Source organism: Megascapheus bottae, chromosome 36, assembly GCF_031878675.1.
Source record: "Megascapheus bottae isolate mThoBot1 chromosome 36, mThoBot2.hap1, whole genome shotgun sequence".
NCBI classification, from domain to species: Eukaryota; Metazoa; Chordata; class Mammalia; order Rodentia; family Geomyidae; genus Megascapheus; species Megascapheus bottae.
In genome coordinates this window covers 5,707,846-5,724,286 of record NC_143544.1, presented here as the reverse complement: position 1 = coordinate 5,724,286, position 16,441 = coordinate 5,707,846, and the positions used below count along the sequence as shown (strand labels likewise).

The window sequence follows — 16,441 nt, the reverse complement described above, 5'->3', positions numbered from 1 at the left end:
TGCCGTTTGTCATCCACTGGCCTCTCCACCTCTAGCACTTGGCATTTTCTTTCTTTCTTTCTTTCTTTCTTTCTTTCTTTCTTTCTTTCTTCCTTTCTTTCTTTCTTTTGTCGGTCATGGGGCTTTGAACTCTTGGCCTGGGCACTGTCCCTGAACTCTTCAACTCAAGGCTACCCCCCTACCCATGAAGCCACAGCCCTACTTTCCATTTTCTAAAGGTTAATTGGAGACAGGAGTCTCTCATTCTTTAGTGCCCGGGCTGGCTTTGAACCATGATCCTCAGATCTCAAGCTGCCTGAGTACCTAGGATTACAAGCGTGAGCCACTGCGCCAGGCCTCCTGGCAATTTCTAATCTGCTTTCAGCTGCCCTGGTTTTGGCTTGAATGACCCATACAGGAAGTCACTGCAGGGATGTGGTCTCTCAGTCACCAGCACGTTTCTGGTTTCTGAGTTTCTTCTGGGCTGTGTGTGTGTGCCTGGAATCAACACCTCTGCAAGTGGAAAAGTGAGGGAAGGCAGAGAAGTTGCTGGAAGAAAAGAATGGATATCCTCCAAGCTGGAGCCTCGTGTCTCTGCCTTGGCTAGGACCATGATGAACTTTTTTAGGTGGGGATACTGGGGTTTGAACTCAAGATCTTGTATTTGCTAAGCGGGCATTCTACCACTTGAGCCATGCCCCGGCCCTCTTTGCTTTCGTTATTTTTCAGACAGAGCCTCTCACTTTCTGTCCAGGCTGGCACTAGACCATTCTCCTCCTGCACTGGGATCGCGGTGTACACACTTGCACTGGCTAATGGCTTGAGGTGAGAGCTTACTCTTTGCCCAGCCTGGCCCCACGCTGCCATGTCTTTATCTCCTAAGCCTTCCAAGTAGCGGGGGTGACAGGCACGAGCTACCGTTCCTGACCACGGAGCTGTGCACGATTCCATCCGCTTTGTCTCTCCATTCTCTTCCAGGGGAGTGTTTTGGCTTTCTTTACTTCTTTCAAAGCTGTCCCAGGGTTTGTCGAGTGACTTGGGGACACACAGGCAGGGTCTACTCAACCCACTGGGAGGGAGAGGTGGAATTCAGGAGGTGCAGGGCTCCTGGCATCTCTTGCTGCACCATCACCAGGGCCCAACTGAGGGGCAGGAGACAATGGCTATGGTTTATTGTTGGCCTGGCTAGGGAGAGCCCGGGGGAGCCTGAGGCAAATGCCCCACCCACGAGGCACCGGCTTGGCATCCACCTGCTCCTTGTGCCCCAGGCCTGAAGGCTGCCATGATGCTCCTGCTGGGTGCTTCTTGCCGGGATTCTGTGAAGTTGCCGGAGCACCGTGCTGGCCCCTGGAGTGGAGGGCATTTCTTCAGCAACAACTGGTTTCCGGTGCATGGTTTCCATTGCATCCTGTCATAGTCTAACTCCATTAAAAGGATAAAATGGCAGCCGGCGTGGTAAGACCCCACGCCTCCCTCTTTCTGCTTTGACCACTGCAGGGTCAGCTCCCACCCGGCCCTTCTTCCTCACACAGGAGGGAAATTCAGATCTACAAAGCCTAACCACAACAAAACCCCCTCCTGGGCCTCCCTGCCCCAGAGAGGGACCATCCAGGAGTAGTGAGCGGGTGGGGGACTGGAGGGTGAAGGTGTCCTTGAGTTCAAATCCAGGCCCGGCCTGGGGAGGAGGGACGGAAGGGTGCCCGGTGACTGTACTTCCTCCGTCCCCAGCTGCAGATGTGGGGTGCAGCGAGGATCTTATCACAGGACACCCACAGAACCCTGCCATCCACACGGCAGGCTTTCAGGCTGGCCCACAGGGCTAAATGCGCTGAATCATGTCCCTCCCCACTCTTCCTCTTCTTCTGATGTGCAGGGCCTGAACTCAGAGCCCTAACGCTTCCTCCGCTTTTAGCTTAGTGGTGGCACTCCACCACTTGAGCCACGCCTGGCTTTTTGCTGGTGATGGGTGCTGAATCCTTTTCCCCGGGGGGGCTCCGGGCCGCGCCCCTCCCCGCTCCGCCTCCATCCTCCGGAGCCGCCCCGGGCTGCAGGTGCGCCCGGCCCCGGCGCCTCCGGGAGGGAGCGGGCCGCGTCGACGGAAGGACCCGGGCCGGGACCCCGCGGGGACCCGAGGCTTCCTTCCCAGCCTCCCGGAAGGCCCCCGGCGCGCGGGCTGCCGGCTCGGCGGGGTCCGGGGAGGACGCGGAAGGGGGGAGGGGAGGGCGAGAAGGAGGAGGGGGGACGGGGGGGACGAGGAGGAGGGGGCGGGCCGGGATCCGGGAAGAGAAACTTGGGGCGGGGGCCCGCCGCCCGTCGAAGGTCCGGCCACTTCCCCGCCGCGCCCCGCTCCCTGCGCGCCCCGGACCCCGGCGCGCGCCCTCGGCTCCCCTCCCCGTGGACCCCGGCGCCATGCGGCGGCGGCGGCCCGGCCTCCCGCGGGGGCCGCGGCTCCTGGCGCCGCTGCTGCTGCTGCTGCTGCTGCTGCGGCCGCCGCCCGCGCGCGCCCCCGGCCCCGGGGCGCAGGCCGTGCGCCTGGGCGTGGTGAGTGCGGGGCGGGCGCGGGGGCGCAGGGCGGGCGCGCGGGGGTCCCGGGGTCCCCCTTCCCCGCCTCACCGGGCCCCTCCGCCGTCCAGGACTGGCTGACCCGCTACGGCTACCTGCCGCCGCCCGACCCCGCCCAGGCGCAGCTGCAGAGTCCCGCCCGGCTGCAGGACGCGCTCCGGCTCCTGCAGAGGTTCGCGGGGCTGCCCGAGACCGGCCAGCTGGGTAGGTGGCCCCGCCGGGCCGGGCCGGGCGCCTCGGGTCACCGCGCGCGTGTTCAAGGCGCGCCCCCCGGGCAGCCCTTTGGGGGTTCACTGGAGCCTCCTCGTCCAGCCCGGCTTGGAACTGTGGAGGTGGGGTCTCCACCTGCTCCGCAGCCTTTCCCTCTCAGCACTGACCGGACGCCGGCGCTGGGGCGCACGCTGCCCCCCGCAGCCCGCCAGCATTCCCGTGACCCTTCCTGTGACCACAGTGGGCAAGGCAGACCAGTGTGCCCGACGACATCAGATGGGGCCCAGGGCTGCCTTGGTCTCTCAGACTTGTGGCCCCGCTGTCTCGGCCTCCCTGGGTAGCTGGGATTTCAGGGCCAGTGTTCCAGCTCTGATGTTCGCTTTTACATGGTTGCTGGTGCGGTGTAGAGGGCCGGGAGTGGGCAGGACAGGAAGGAGAGGGTGGTGGCGCTGGGGGAAGGGAGGGTGGTTGGCTGGAGCAGGGATGAAGGGTGGCTGGAAACAGCTGGAGACCATGGGGGTTTGGGGGGTAGGGCTGAGGGCTCCCCTGTGGGGCAAAATGTGGAGAAGGGTCCGGCTAGCTGCAAGGCAAGGTTTGTGTGGTTCTGCACTGTTCACTCTGAACCGCCCAGGGCAGGGCCTTGGCATCACAACCTGTCTCTGCAACCAGTGTGGTTTGACCTTCATTTAAAGATGAGGTGGCGGCTGAGAATGGGGCCCCCCTAGAAAAGGGAATTCCAGGCAGACCTCACCCAGGAAGGCTGCCTGCCACACAGCCGCAGGCCTCAGAGCCTTTGCCCTGGAAATTTCATTAGACTGGGGGAGGGGGGAAATGGACGGCGTGGGGGAGGGAGACAGGTACCTCAAAGGAAGGCACCTCGCCTAACTCCAGCCTCCTTCCTTGAGGCCTCTGAGCACTGCAGGAATGGTGGGCACTGCCCACCCGGGGCATGAGCAGCTTCCAGAGAGGTGCAGAGGTTCAATCCAGGCTTCAGAGCCTGTGGCACTTGACTGAACTCTAAGCATCGGGCTCTTCAAGTAGAAAGGCTGTGGCACACGGTGTGATGGCACACACTTGTAGTTCCAGTGCTAGGGAAGTCAGCCTGGCCTGCATAAGAATCCTGATCCTGGGCAAGGAGGGAGGGGAGGGAGGGAGGGAGGGAGGGAAGGAATGGGTCACTAATGGCTCAGGCCTGCAATCCTAGCTACTCGGGAGGCTGAGATCTGAGGATCATGGTTCAAAGCCAGCCCTGAGGGGAAAGGTTCGTCAGATCGTATTTCCAATTAACCACCAGAAACCTGGAAGTGGTGCTGTGGTTCAGTGTGGTAGAGCACTAGCCTTGAGTGAAAAAGATCAGAGACAGCGCCCAAGCCCTGAGTTCAAGCCCCAGGACTGGCCCCCCCCAAAAAACAGAGCTCAGGCCCACTCCCTCCACTGTCCCCTGCAGACCCAGTGACCATAGCGGCCATGCAAAAGCCACGCTGCTCGCTGCCGGATGTCCTGGGGTCTGCAGGGCTGGTGAGACGCCGCCGCCGCCGATACGCCCTCAGCGGGAGCATGTGGAAGAAGAGGATTCTGACGTGGAGGTCTGGCCCTGTGTCCCCCACACCTACACACCCACCCCCGGGTGGGGTGGCGTGACCCCTCCCCTTCCAGCGCCCTGCTCTGTGTCCTCTCCCCAGGGTGCGGTCCTTCCCTCAGAGCTCCCAGCTGAGCCAGGACACGGTCCGCCTCCTCCTGAGCCACGCCCTGAGCGCGTGGGGTGTGGAGTCCAACCTCAGCTTCCAGGAGGTGTCTTCCCCAGAGCCCGACATCCTCGTGGACTTCGCCCGGGCCTACCACCAGGACAGCTACCCCTTCGATGGGCAGGGCGGCACGCTGGCCCACGCCTTCTTCCCCGGGGAGCACCCCATTTCTGGGGATACCCACTTTGACGATGAGGAGAACTGGACTTTTGGATCAAAAGGTAAAATCTCCCATTTCCAGGGCCGGGAAGCTGGCTCAGCGGCAGAACGCCTGCCTAGCATACACAAAGCACTACGTTCCATTCCTCAGTACCACACACACACACACACACAGAAAAAGCTGGAAGTGGTGCTGTGGCTCAAATGATAGAGCTGTAGCCTTGAGAAAACCCAAGGACAAGGCCAGGCACCGTGGCTCCTGCCTGCAATCCTAGCTACTCAGCAGGCTGAGATTTGAGGATTGAGGTTCAAACCCAGTGTGGTCAGAAGTTGACCACAGAAGTTGACATGTTAGGCTGATCACGTTGCTTAGAGCAGATGTCAATAAAATCTCCAATATGCTTGAGCACTATCTAGGTTGCTGTTTGATCAAACTCTCGGGCATCGCCAGAGGTCTGCTGGGTGCTGTGTGAGGTGGGCCGGTAGCTTCCAGAGCTCAAACAACCTCTGTAAGTCAGCCCAGGTCTCAAACAGCTGAGGCAGACCAGACATTGGTGACTGGCGCCTATAATGCTATACAGGAGGCTGAGATGTAAAGACCGCAGTCAGAAGCTCGCCTAGGTGACAAAGTCTGTGAGGCTCTTCTTTCCAATTAACCACTGAAAGCAAAAGAGCAGCGGTGGCTCAAGCCATAGAGTGCCAGCCTTGTGCAACAAAGCTCAGGGACGGTACCCAGGCCCTCAGTTCCAGCCTCAGGAACCAAAACAAAACAAAGAAGCTGATGAGACAGAAGAGGAGACTGGCAGTTACTATACACTCCGTGACACAGCATCCTGATGTCACAGAGGAAGTCCTTGAGCCTGTTTGTGCCCACAGGAGGCATCCGGGGATGATTCAGTGTCAGGGCCCTTCCCTCCGTGTGTGTGTGTGTGTGTGTGTGTGTGTGTGTGTGTGTGTGTGTGTGTTGGTTCTAGGTGGAAAAGTCTGTGAGACTCTTCTTTCCAATTAACCACTGAAAGCAGAAGAGGAGCTGTGGCTCAGATCTCAGCCTCTTGAGCCGCCACGTGACAGATGTGAGCCCGGCCGCAGTAACTTGGACTCCTCCATCCCCAGAACCACATGGAAATTGTCATGCAAGCAGTTTCCCAGGGGAAAGAGAAGCAGGAGAGGGTGAGAAGCTGAGCCAGGTTGTGGGCTCAGGCTGAGAGAGAACAGTCTAGTCCCACAGAGTTCCACAGCAGGCACACTGCGTGTGTGTGTGTGTGTGTGTGTGTGTGTGTGTGTGTGTGTGTGTGTGTGTGTGTATGGTGGGGGTAGCTCTCCACAGTCCTGTGCCATTGGTTGCAGACCGCTGCGGGTGCCTGCGAGGAGAAAGGGCAGCTAGGGCTGGTGTCAAGGCACAGGCAGGACAGAAATGCACCATGACAAGACTGTCCTGTGACAGCACACAGGCTTTGGGCGCTGATTGTACTGGGGGTACCCTGGGCCTAATGCATTCTAGGAAAGTGCTACTGTCGAGCTACCCCTGAGCCCAAGCTGGTGGGTTCTGCATCCACTTGGGGTTCCTCCATTTCTAATTTGTACAAGTTCCTCAACCTTAGCGCACTGTTTTCTCAGCTGAGAACTGGGAAGAGGGGTTCCTGGCAGCATTGTGGTTTGTGGGCTCTTTACTTGCTGGCGGCCTGGTACCCGGTGGTGCTTTCCCTGCTGCCGGCTGCAGTGGGACTGGGAGATTTGAAGATTCTTGGGGGTTGGGAAGGTCAAGTTCAGAACCTTGGAGAGCCTCAGGCTGAGAGGTGGGCAACGGGGAGGAGATGCAGAAAGGACAGGCTGAAGGCCACAAAGACCAAAAGCGAAGGAGGAAGTGGTCAGCACAGCAGTCAAGTCCAGTAAGTTACCCCATACGGAATGACCATCCGGGAACAATGATCTTTTCTCCTCTCTCTTTTTTTTTTTTGTGCCAGTCCAGGGGTTTGAACTCAGGGCCTGGGCTCTGTCCCTCAGTTTTTTTCATCCAGGGAGGTGCTCTAACACTTGAGCCACAGCTCCACTTCTGGCTTTTTGGTGGTTAATTGGAGATAAGACTCTCAGGGACTTTCCTGCCTACAATGGCCTTGAACCAAGATCTTCAGATCTCAGCCTCCTGAGTAGCGAGGATTACAGTGGTGAGCTACTGGCATTCAACACAAGTGACTTTGCTGTGGCTGCAGGCTCCCTGCGTGGGGAAGGATCCCAGCTTCCCTGGGGTCCAACATGAGAGCAAGGGAAGAAGCTGAGTTTAGATCGCCACTGGGGAGCCCAGGGTACCAAGTGCAGAGAGCATGTCTGGATGGCATTGGGATAAAGCAACAGGAAGAGGGGGCGTGGCCTGGGTGCATGGATGCAGGGACTGCTGGGATGGGAAGAGCTGCTGAGTTGAATCAAGGTTCTGCCACAGGGCAGGACAAGAGGCAGGAGATGGGCATGGGAGATGTGAACCAGTCTACCTCCCTCCCTTGGGCAGAGAAGCCAGCCTTCAGTGCATTGATGAAACAGGGTGCACGTGTTGGTCTTTGCACCCAAAGGCAGGACTGAGGCTGAATCCAGGAACAGGCTAAGATGTTTCTGGTCCATCCCAGGACAGTGATGAGAGGATGGAGGAGGGAACTTTCACACTGCCTACCAGGATTCTCCTGGCTGGGCATCCGCAGTTGTGTCATTTCCTCCAGCCGCCTAGCCTAAGAAGGATTCAGGAAGGGAGACCTCAGCTGGAAGCTCCCTGTGACCAAAGAAAAGCAAGGCAAGAAAAAAAAAATGAGCTGCACTTCATAGAACTGAGATGACTTCCTCAGAAAAAGTATAGCAAGCTGGGTGGGTCACTGGGGGGCCCACACCTGTCCATCCTAGCTACTCCAGAGGCTGAGATCTGAGATCACAGTTCAGTGCCACCCCAGGCAGGAAAGTCTGTGAAACTTATCTCCAATAAACCGCCAAAACACCAGAAGTGGGGATGGGGCTCAAGTGTTAGAGTGTCACCCTTGATGAAAAGTAAAGGACAGAGCCCACGTCCTGAGTTCAAACTCCAGAATGGCGCACATATGTAGGCATGTGTACACACACACACACACACACACACACACACACACACACACAAATGGACACAGGGCATAACAAGATGTACAGTTAGAGCAGAAGTTCATCCTCCATTTGCAGTTGGTGCAGGCACATCTGGAAGTGCTGGTCACACTGCCAGCCTGGGCTGGCTTTGAATTGCCATCCTCAGAGCTCAGCCTCCTGAGCAGCTAGGATTACAGGCGTGAGCCACGGTGCCTGGCTCACCCTCATACTTTTTTGTACCTCAGTTTTCCCCTCTGTAAAAGGAGAACAGAAGGTAGACATTTGGAAGGTAAAAGAGGTCAAGTGTTTGCTATTCCTTAGATTCCCCTCTCTCCCCCCCCAATTATTTCACTTTTTAAACTAACCATTGCCTGGGATGAGGACAAGTTGCTTTTCCTTTTTTTTTTTTTAAGTCTTTTTTTTTGGTGAGTGTACTGGGGTCTGAATTCAGGGCCTTCTGCTTGCTAAAAGTTCTACCACTGGAGCCACACCCCCTAGTCCAGAAAGTCAATGGATTACATCATTTCCAATAACCACTTTCAATGCCACTGACCCCAGCTAGAGATTTCTGCGAAGTAGATCAACCTCAGCAAGGGTTCTCAGCTGTCCTAGGTCCCTTTGGGGTGGGGCCTCTCCTGGCTGGAGCCAGAGCCCAGTGGATTGATTGGCAGGCAAAGGCTCTGTCCTGGCTGGGGCTGGATCCCAGGGGAAGCCTGCAGAGTGGGAAGAGGCAGGGAGTGAGGCTGAATGTAGAGGCAGCAGAAGACTGTGGTCTGAGAGTGCCCGCTGCGGTGAAGATGGGCAGGGGGCCAGTGTGGGGGAGGGTAAAGACCCCAGACGAGCAGAGGGAGAAGTAACACAGACTACACCTGAAAGGAGGGAAGGCTGCACAGGCTGAGTCTATGGAGAGAGAATGACAGGCACCCAGACTTCCTGCCTCAGCTCCCCTCAGAAGAGTGTGAGTCTTCCTTTTCTGAGGGAAAGCTTTCTCTGAGAGGAGAAAGGGCAACCTCCCTTGTGTTTTCTCTGTGGGTCTCTTCAGTCCTGTACTCCAGTGTTAGCAACACACACAAACAAGGCTACTCACAGATCTTTGCTGTTGAGAACTTGTACAGCAGGGGCACATCTGACACCTCAGCTACTGGGGGGCAGAGGTGTGAGAACCCGGAATTCCAGATCAGCCATGGGAAGTGGGAGACAGTACAAGCAAAAGGTGCTGGGGCATGGCTCAGGAGGTCCTATTTGCCTAGCAAACCTAGGTCCTGGGTTTAATAATGAAAGGGGGGGAATAAACACTGTTGATTGGCTGAAGGAAGGCATGACAGTCTAGCTAGGGACGACCCCTTCTGAGGGTCACCTGACCCCACTGCCACCTTGCCTGGAATGGGGGGCCTTTATCTCAGCCCACTGTCCCCCTCCCTAGATGGTGATGGAATTGACCTTTTTGCCGTGGCGGTTCACGAGTTTGGCCATGCCCTGGGCCTGGGCCACTCCTCTGCGTCCGACTCCATCATGAGGCCCTTCTACCAGGGCCCAGTGGGAGACCCTGGAAAGTTCCGCCTGTCTCAGGATGACCGGGATGGCCTGGTACAGCTCTATGGTATGATGAGCCGGGGCACCGGGAGAGACTGGATGGGGGCCAGGGAGCCCACCCGTGCCTAACTCTGCCCCACAGGAAAGCCAGCGCACACCCCGAATGCCAGGCCAACGAGAAAGCCCCTGCAGCCTCCGCCCCCGCCCCCCGCCTTGCCCCCGGACAGGTGAGTGCCATGGGCTGGGTGATCTTGAGCCACCAGTTTGTTTGTTTGTTTTTTTGCCAGTCCCGGGACTTGAACTCAGGGCCTAGGCACTGTCCTTAGGCTTTCTCAAGGCTAGCGCTTTACCACTTGAGCCACAGCACCACTTCCAGCTTTTACTGTGTATGTGGTACCGAGGAATCCAACTCAGGGCTTCATGCATGCTAGACAGGTGCTCTACCAGAAGCCCTGCCCTCAGGGCAGTGCCCCAGGGTGAGGAATGGGGGGCTCAGGGTGAGGGCTGGGGGTGCTCAGGCCTCTTTCTTTCCTCCCCAGCCCCTCCACACCTGTCCCTGATCGATGTGAAGGACATTTTGATGCCATTGCCAACATCCGTGGTGAAATCTTCTTCTTCAAAGGTGGGTGTCTTGGGGTGCCGCAGCCCTCCATCCCACACTCAGCTTCCTGCACCCTGTCAAGGTTTCCTGAGGGTGGAACTTGTCATAGCCTAGACCAGCCTGTAATCCTAGCTCCTGGGGGGGCTGAGATCCGAGGGTCTGGGTTCAAAGCCAGCCCAGGCACCAAGGCCAAGGGACTCATCTCTCATTAACCACGGGAAAACCGGCTCAGGCGGAACGCAGCCACCCTGGAGCCCGAAGCGCAGGACGAGGCCGCCGCGGGCCGGCGCTGCTCACCCCGCCGCCCCGCCCCGCCCGCAGGCCCCTGGTTCTGGCGCCTGCAGCCCTCGGGACAGCTGGTGTCGCCCCGGCCGGCGCGGCTGCACCGCTTCTGGGAGGGGCTGCCGGCCCACGTGCGGGAGGTGCAGGCGGCCTACGCCCGGCCCCGCGACGGCCGCATCGTCCTCGTGAGCGGTGAGCGGGGCGGCGGGGCGGCGGGGCGGCGGGGCGGCGGGGCGGCCGGGGCGGCCTGGGTGGCCGGGCCGGGGGGCGCCGGGCCGCGGACCGCGGACCGCGCCGAGACCAGCCCGCCCCCCCCCCCCCGCCCGCAGGGCCCCAGTTCTGGGTGTTCCGGGACCGGCAGCTGGAGGGCGCCGCGCGGCCGCTGACGGAGCTCGGGCTGCCGGCGGGGCTGGAGGCGGACGCCGCCTTCTCCTGGCCGCTCAACGGGAAGACCTACGTGATCCGCGGCCGGCTCTACTGGCGATACGACGAGGAGGCCGCGCGCCCGGACCCCGGCTACCCGCGCGACCTGGGCCTGTGGGAGGGGGCGCCGCTCGCCCCCGACGACGTCACGGTGGGAAACTCAGGTGAGGGCGCGGGCCGCGAGGGGGCGGGGCCACGGGAGGGCGGGGCCACCGTGAAGGGGTGTGGACTACGGGGAGGGGCGGGGCTACGAGGCAGGCGGGGACCACGGGAAGGGACCGGGCCGCGATGGAGGCGGGGTCATGCGGAGGGGCGGGGCCACCGTGAAGGGGTGTGGACTACGGGGAAGGGCGTGGTCATGAGGAGGGGCGGGGACCACGCGGAGGGGTGCGGACCCTGGGGAGGGGCGGGACCCTGTGCGGAGGGGCGGGGCCACCGTGAAGGGGTGTGGATTGCGGGGAGGGGCGTGGTCATGAGGAGGGGCGGGGCTACGAGGCGGGCGGGGAAAACGGGAGGGGGCCGGGCCGCGAGGAGGGGCGGGACCGTGTGAGGAGGGGCGGAGACGAATTGGTGGCGGGACCATTAGGAGGGGGCGGGGACCACGAGGAGGGGCGGAGACATGAGGAGGGGGCGGGGACCCTGTGCGGAGGGGCGGGGCCACGCGGAGGGGACGGAGGCGCTCGCGGAAGGACGGAAGGACGGACAGACGACCGAGCCCCTCAACAGCCGCCTTCCCCCAGGGGACACCTACTTCTTCAAGGGCCTCCAGTTCTGGCGCTTCCCCAAGGGCAGCGTCAAGGCGGAGCCGGACTCCCCGCAGCCCCTGGGGCCGGCGTGGCTGGACTGCCCGGCCCCGCCGCCCCCCAAGGCCACGCCCAAGCCTGGAGCCTGCGACTGTCGGTGCGAGCTCAGCGGGGCCGCGGGGCCGCGCGCCGCCCTCCTGCTGCCCCTGCTGCCCCTGCTGGCGCGGGGCGCCGCCTGCTGAGCCGGGTGCTGCTGGCGGATTCCTGCCTTCCGGACGGGGCGGACGGCCTCGGGCCCGCGGGCCTCCCCGCGGCCTGCCCGGGCGGCCGAGGCCCTGCCCTGCTCACCGGAGAGCTCGGTCCCAGGCCGAGTCCCAGCGTGACCCCGCCTCCCCAGCACGGCCTTGGCCATCGCCCCCCCCCCCCCGCCCTGCGGGCCGGGTCCTGCTGTGGAAGGACGGGGTCTCTTCCTTGCCCCCTCTCCCCCAGGGTCCCCTCCTTCCCTACCCTCCTCCAGAGCCGCGCTGACCGGCCTGACCACTCCCTGCACCTGGAGTGACTCTTGGTGTCACTTGGTGGCGGCCAGCCGGCCTCGGGGCCCCACAGGGCGTCCAGGAGCTCAGGCTGAGGGAAATGCCCTCAGAGGTGCCTGACACCCAGGCCAGCGGGACAAGAGCCAGCTGCCCCCAGCAATGCTAAGCCACCAAGGAGCCCTCTGTGCCTCCCTCCAGCCCCTCTCCAAGTGGGAAGCCTCACAGGAGGAAAATAAAAATGGTGAACAAGAGCCTTTCCTTTCTTCTGAGCAGCCAGGAGCTGGTGGGGGGCCGTGGTAGCCCCGAACTTGTCAGCTGAATCTCAGTCTGCTTTGTCCAGGAGGCTGGAATCCAGGGTTGATGGATCCGGCTGGGGCAGGGGAAGGAGGAAGAGTCAAGACACTGATAAACTCAGAAAGTCATTTGACAAGATGGTCTGAGAAAAGATAGTCCTGTGAAATGCAGATGTTTTTAAAGCTATATGTACACTGCTCCTCAGGGCCATCAGTACTTTACTGAGTCTATGCACGAAGACCCAGGTTCAATTCCTCGGTAACACAGAGGGGAAAAAAGCCGGAAGTGGTGCTGAGGCTCCAGTGGTAGAGCTCCAGCCTTGAGAAAGTCCAAGGACAGTGCTCAGGCCCTGAGCTCAAGCCCAGGACTGGCAAAAAAAAAAAAATAAAATAAAAAAATATATAATATAATATAATATATATAGCAGAATGATTCTAATTTTTAATAGTACAAGTTATATATAGTGTAGTCACATGACCAAGGTTATAACTTGGAAAGACGAACTATAGCATGGGAATGATAGTTTGCAATTTATATATCTGAAAAGAACCCTTACAACTTTGTGTGTGTGTGTGTGTGTGTGTGTGTGTGTCTGGGGCTTGAACTCAGGGCCTTGACAATGTCCCTGAGATTATTTTGCTCCTTTGCTCTCCGCTTGCACTCTACCACTTGAACCACATTCCCAGCACCCCCTTACAACTTTATCATTAATAAATAACTTGCTGGGTGCTGGTGGCTCACACCTGTAATCCTAGCTACTCAGGAGGCTGAGACCTGAGGATTCCCATAGTTCAAAGCCAGCTCAGACAGTACAGTCTATGAATCTCAGCTCCAGTTAATCCCCAGGAAACTGGAAGTGTCTTTGTGGCTTAAAGTGGTGGTAGAGCAGTAGCCTTGAGTAAAAGAGCTCAAGGACAATGACCAGGCCCTGAGTTCAAGATCCATGACTGGAAAAAAAAATGCTCACAGCTAGCACTCCGGAACTGAGCTCAAGCTACAGTACCAGCTCCAAAGCACTGCCTCCAAAATATGTATGAAATGGACAGGCAGGCTAATCTGCACCCCCACTCCCTTATTTTTTTCTTTTTTGTCATTGGGCTTGATTTGGGGCCTGGGTACTATCCCTGAGCTCTTTTACCTAAAGCTAGTGCCTTACCACTTTGAGCCACAGCTTCCCTTCTGGTTTTCTGGTAGTTAGAGATTAGATTCTCAGAGGACTTTTCCTGCCTGGCCTGGCTTTCAATTGCAACTTTCAGATCTCAGTCTACTGACTAAGCCACCAGCAACACCAGGCTTCTGACATCTTTTTTTTTTTTTTTCTTTTGTGCCAGTTCTGGGGCTTAAATTCAGAGCCTGGACACTGTCCCCGAGCATTTTCCGTTCAAGGATAGCAGTCTACCATTTGAGCCATAGCTCCACTTCTGGTGTTCTGGTGTTTAATTTGGAGATGCGTCTCATGGACTTTCCCGGCTGAGAGTAGCTGGGATTACAGACATGGATCACCGGCGGTCATCCCCCAGGTTGCTTTTTCTTCAAATGGTTCTACAGTAGAAATAAGCAGATACAAAACCAAACGAATCAGAGAGCCTAAATCATGGTATGAAATGATTGCCCCCTCCAGACCTCAGGGGTATCCCCACCTCAGTGACCCCAGCTTCTGCTGCCTCCTCACCCAACACTTGCCTGCTCCTCTACCAGGTTCAACCTCTTGCAGGCACCTGACCCCCCCCCCCCACGCCCTGCTCACCCGGCCTCCACTGGATGCTGGAGATGGCCACCTGCTGACCTCAGGCTGGACTTTACCCTGCGCCCCATCCCTACCCCAGGCAATATTGCAGATGGAAACTTTGCCTCCCTCTTTCCTGAGGCCAGCCTTGTGCTAGCTCTGGGACCCCAGCCCAGCGTGGGGGAAGGAGGAAATCATGGGCAGCCAAATCTCTCTCTCTTTCTCTTTCTCTTTCTATTTCTGTCCCTGGGAGCCTCTAGCCCTACAGGAAGAGCAAGTGCAGGTTACAGTCCTCCCCCTCCCTCTCTGCTCCTTCCTGCCTCCTCTTCTATTTTAGGGCAGCCTGGGTCTTCCTCCTGGGCATATCTCAGCTGGCCTTTGAGCTAGGAGGACCGGAGAGAAGGTGACAGTTTCAGTGGGGGACTGAACTCCTGACCACAGGACAGGCTGCAGGGTGGTGGCAGGGTCCCTGGAGAGAGCCTAAGGACTCCCTCACTCCCTGGGGAGAGGCTTAGGGTGGGTGGTGTGGTGGTGATTGCCTCTGAGCCTCTTTTCCTTTCCTCAGGAACTTCCCATCAAGCCCCTGGCTCTGGAACCCTGAGCTGCCATGTGCTACTCCAAGGTGAGTGAAAACAGGACTTCCCTATCCAGACCGGCTTTGAACTGTGATCCTGAGTGGCCTCTGAGAAGCTCTGATTATAGATGTGGGCCCTGGCACCAGGGCCCCCTGTGTACTTGATGGTGAAGAAGTTCTTTTGGTCAGGAAGTCCTGGGAGCAGAAAGAAGGGGGTCAGGCCTGGAAGCCCAGTACCAGTGTGCACACGCAAGCACGCCGCCATGACCGCCGTGTGGACAGACAGCCACCTGTCCTTCTCCACAGTACAAGTCCTGTCCCCAGGCTCTTGGAATCCGAGTAGGGGTGGGGGCTCCCCAGGCCTCTTCATCTCTCCCACTGCCCAGGACCCCCGCAGCCCACAGCTGTGTTTACACTTGTGAGAGACACACCGTCCCTGGGGGAGGCAGGTGAGGACAGAGAGGGGATCCCCAGCTCCTGGCTGGAGCAAGTTAGGGGCGAATGTGGAGAACTGAGGACAGGCAGGGAGCTGGAGACAGGGTTGAAAGCCAAGGAAGCCAGGGTGTTGTTTGAGCAAGTGCTATTTTTCCCCCAACAGGAACTGTCAAGATTGGAGGTGAGTTGGTCCCTGCACTGTGAGCCCCAGCTCGGGAGCCGGGCCCCTGGCACTCGGGTGATTCCCCCTGGAGGCCACAGTGCCACCAAGCCAAAGGTGACATGGCCAGCCCTCGCTCTTCCCTCCCCAGAATGTCCTCAGCAGAAACCTGCTAGACACCCTGGATTCTGTTCATGCCAAGAACAGCCAAGTGAGTTAGCCTGGCTATTTAAAGCAACCCTCCCCTCCTTCCCTCCCCTCTTCTCCCTCCCTTCCTCCCTTTCTTCCCTCCTGTTCTCTTTTTCCTTCTTGTACCAGAGCAGGCCTGGGCACAGGCAGAGTAGTATGGAGGATGGAGGGCTGGGAGGGGGTGGCTGCCTTGTCGTATCTCAGTCCAGGCCTCCCTCCCCCAGGCAGGCAGGGCAGGAAGGAGCCCAGCTAGTGAGCAAACATTTGAAACCATTGTGATCTAGGCCACCAAAGAGGGGGTTTGAGGGCGGGGCCCCTGGGAAAAGTCCAGGGGTCTTTCCTGTCCTCAGACTCCTAGAGAGGCTGGGCAGTCCTGCTGGGGTCAGTCTTGAGCTGACCACCACCCTGAGCATCCAGACACTGACCTGCCACCATCTCCCTAGGACTCGAGTCCTCTCCCCTCTGACGTGAGGCAGAGGTTGCATCGTAGACTGTGCTCTGGCTCTGACCCCTCCCTTGAAGATGAGGATTCATGGGCCTCAATCCCCCAGGATGGCCATGGGAACAAGGTACTGAGCTGCCTCCAGTGAGCCCTGGTGTGACTGAGGCGGGACTGGCGGGGCTGGCTGCTCTCTCTCCACCTGCGAGGATTCTCAGCAGCCAGGCCAGCCCCGAGTTCAAAATCCCTGTGCTGCTAAGAATCACCAAACCAACTAAAACAGAAAGAATTTCTTAGTCCGTGACAGTTATAAAAACCCATGGTTTGGCTAAATTAGAAATATGTTTTCATGGAATCACATGTGTAACTCCAGGGCTTGAACTCAGGGCCCACCACTTGCTCGGCAGGTGCTCTACCACCTGAGTTCTGCCTCTAGCCAGGTGCATTGTGTTTGTTTTGCTTTGCTTTGCTTTGAGACCCTATCTTGAACTCAGGTATCTACACGTTCTTTCACTGGTGGTCACTCAACAGATTTGTGACCACCAGAAGAGAGGAGAAGAACTTGACAAACATTCCAAAGTTACCACACAATTTCCCCCTCGCCAATCTTGGTGGTTTTTTTTTTTTTTGGCCAGTCATGAGGCTTGAGCTCAGGGCCTGAGCACTGTCCTTGGACTTTCTCAAGGCTAGAGCTCCACCACTTGAGCCTCAGCACCACTTCCGGCTTTTTTCTATGTATGTGGGACCGAGGAATAGAA

The 16,441-nt window shown here is 58.5% G+C and overlaps 1 protein-coding gene and 1 long non-coding RNA gene across 2 annotated transcripts; both read left to right on the top strand.

Moving 5' to 3' along the window:
* Nucleotides 1–2,388: 2,388 nt before the first annotated feature.
* Nucleotides 2,389–12,390, top strand: Mmp25 (matrix metallopeptidase 25). Its single transcript, XM_090324679.1, has 11 exons — nt 2,389–2,520; nt 2,613–2,745; nt 2,912–3,088; nt 4,199–4,337; nt 4,434–4,717; nt 9,175–9,351; nt 9,427–9,511; nt 9,824–9,906; nt 10,207–10,359; nt 10,497–10,754; nt 11,331–12,390. Exons 1-11 carry the CDS (start codon nt 2,389–2,391, stop codon nt 11,573–11,575), a joined length of 1,866 nt encoding a protein of 621 aa, XP_090180805.1. The 3' UTR covers nt 11,576–12,390.
* A 1,794-nt stretch (nt 12,391–14,184) lies between these two features.
* On the top strand, nt 14,185–15,855 carry LOC150042277 (uncharacterized). The gene is made up of 4 exons (XR_016533637.1): nt 14,185–14,289; nt 14,452–14,508; nt 15,059–15,076; nt 15,688–15,855. It is a non-coding gene; the product is annotated as an uncharacterized LOC150042277 (long non-coding RNA).
* The last annotated feature ends 586 nt before the right edge of the window (nt 15,856–16,441 follow it).

Coding starts and splice junctions, on each gene's coding strand:
- Mmp25 (XM_090324679.1), top strand. CDS start 2,389: ATGCGGCGGCGGCGGCCCGGCCTCCCGCGGGGGCCGCGGCTCCTGGCG. Junction 2,746..2,911: donor GCCCGAGACCGGCCAGCTGG/GTAGGTGGCCCC, acceptor TTTCCCTCTCAG/CACTGACCGGACGCCGGCGC. Junction 3,089..4,198: donor CGCTGTCTCGGCCTCCCTGG/GTAGCTGGGATT, acceptor TGTCCCCTGCAG/ACCCAGTGACCATAGCGGCC.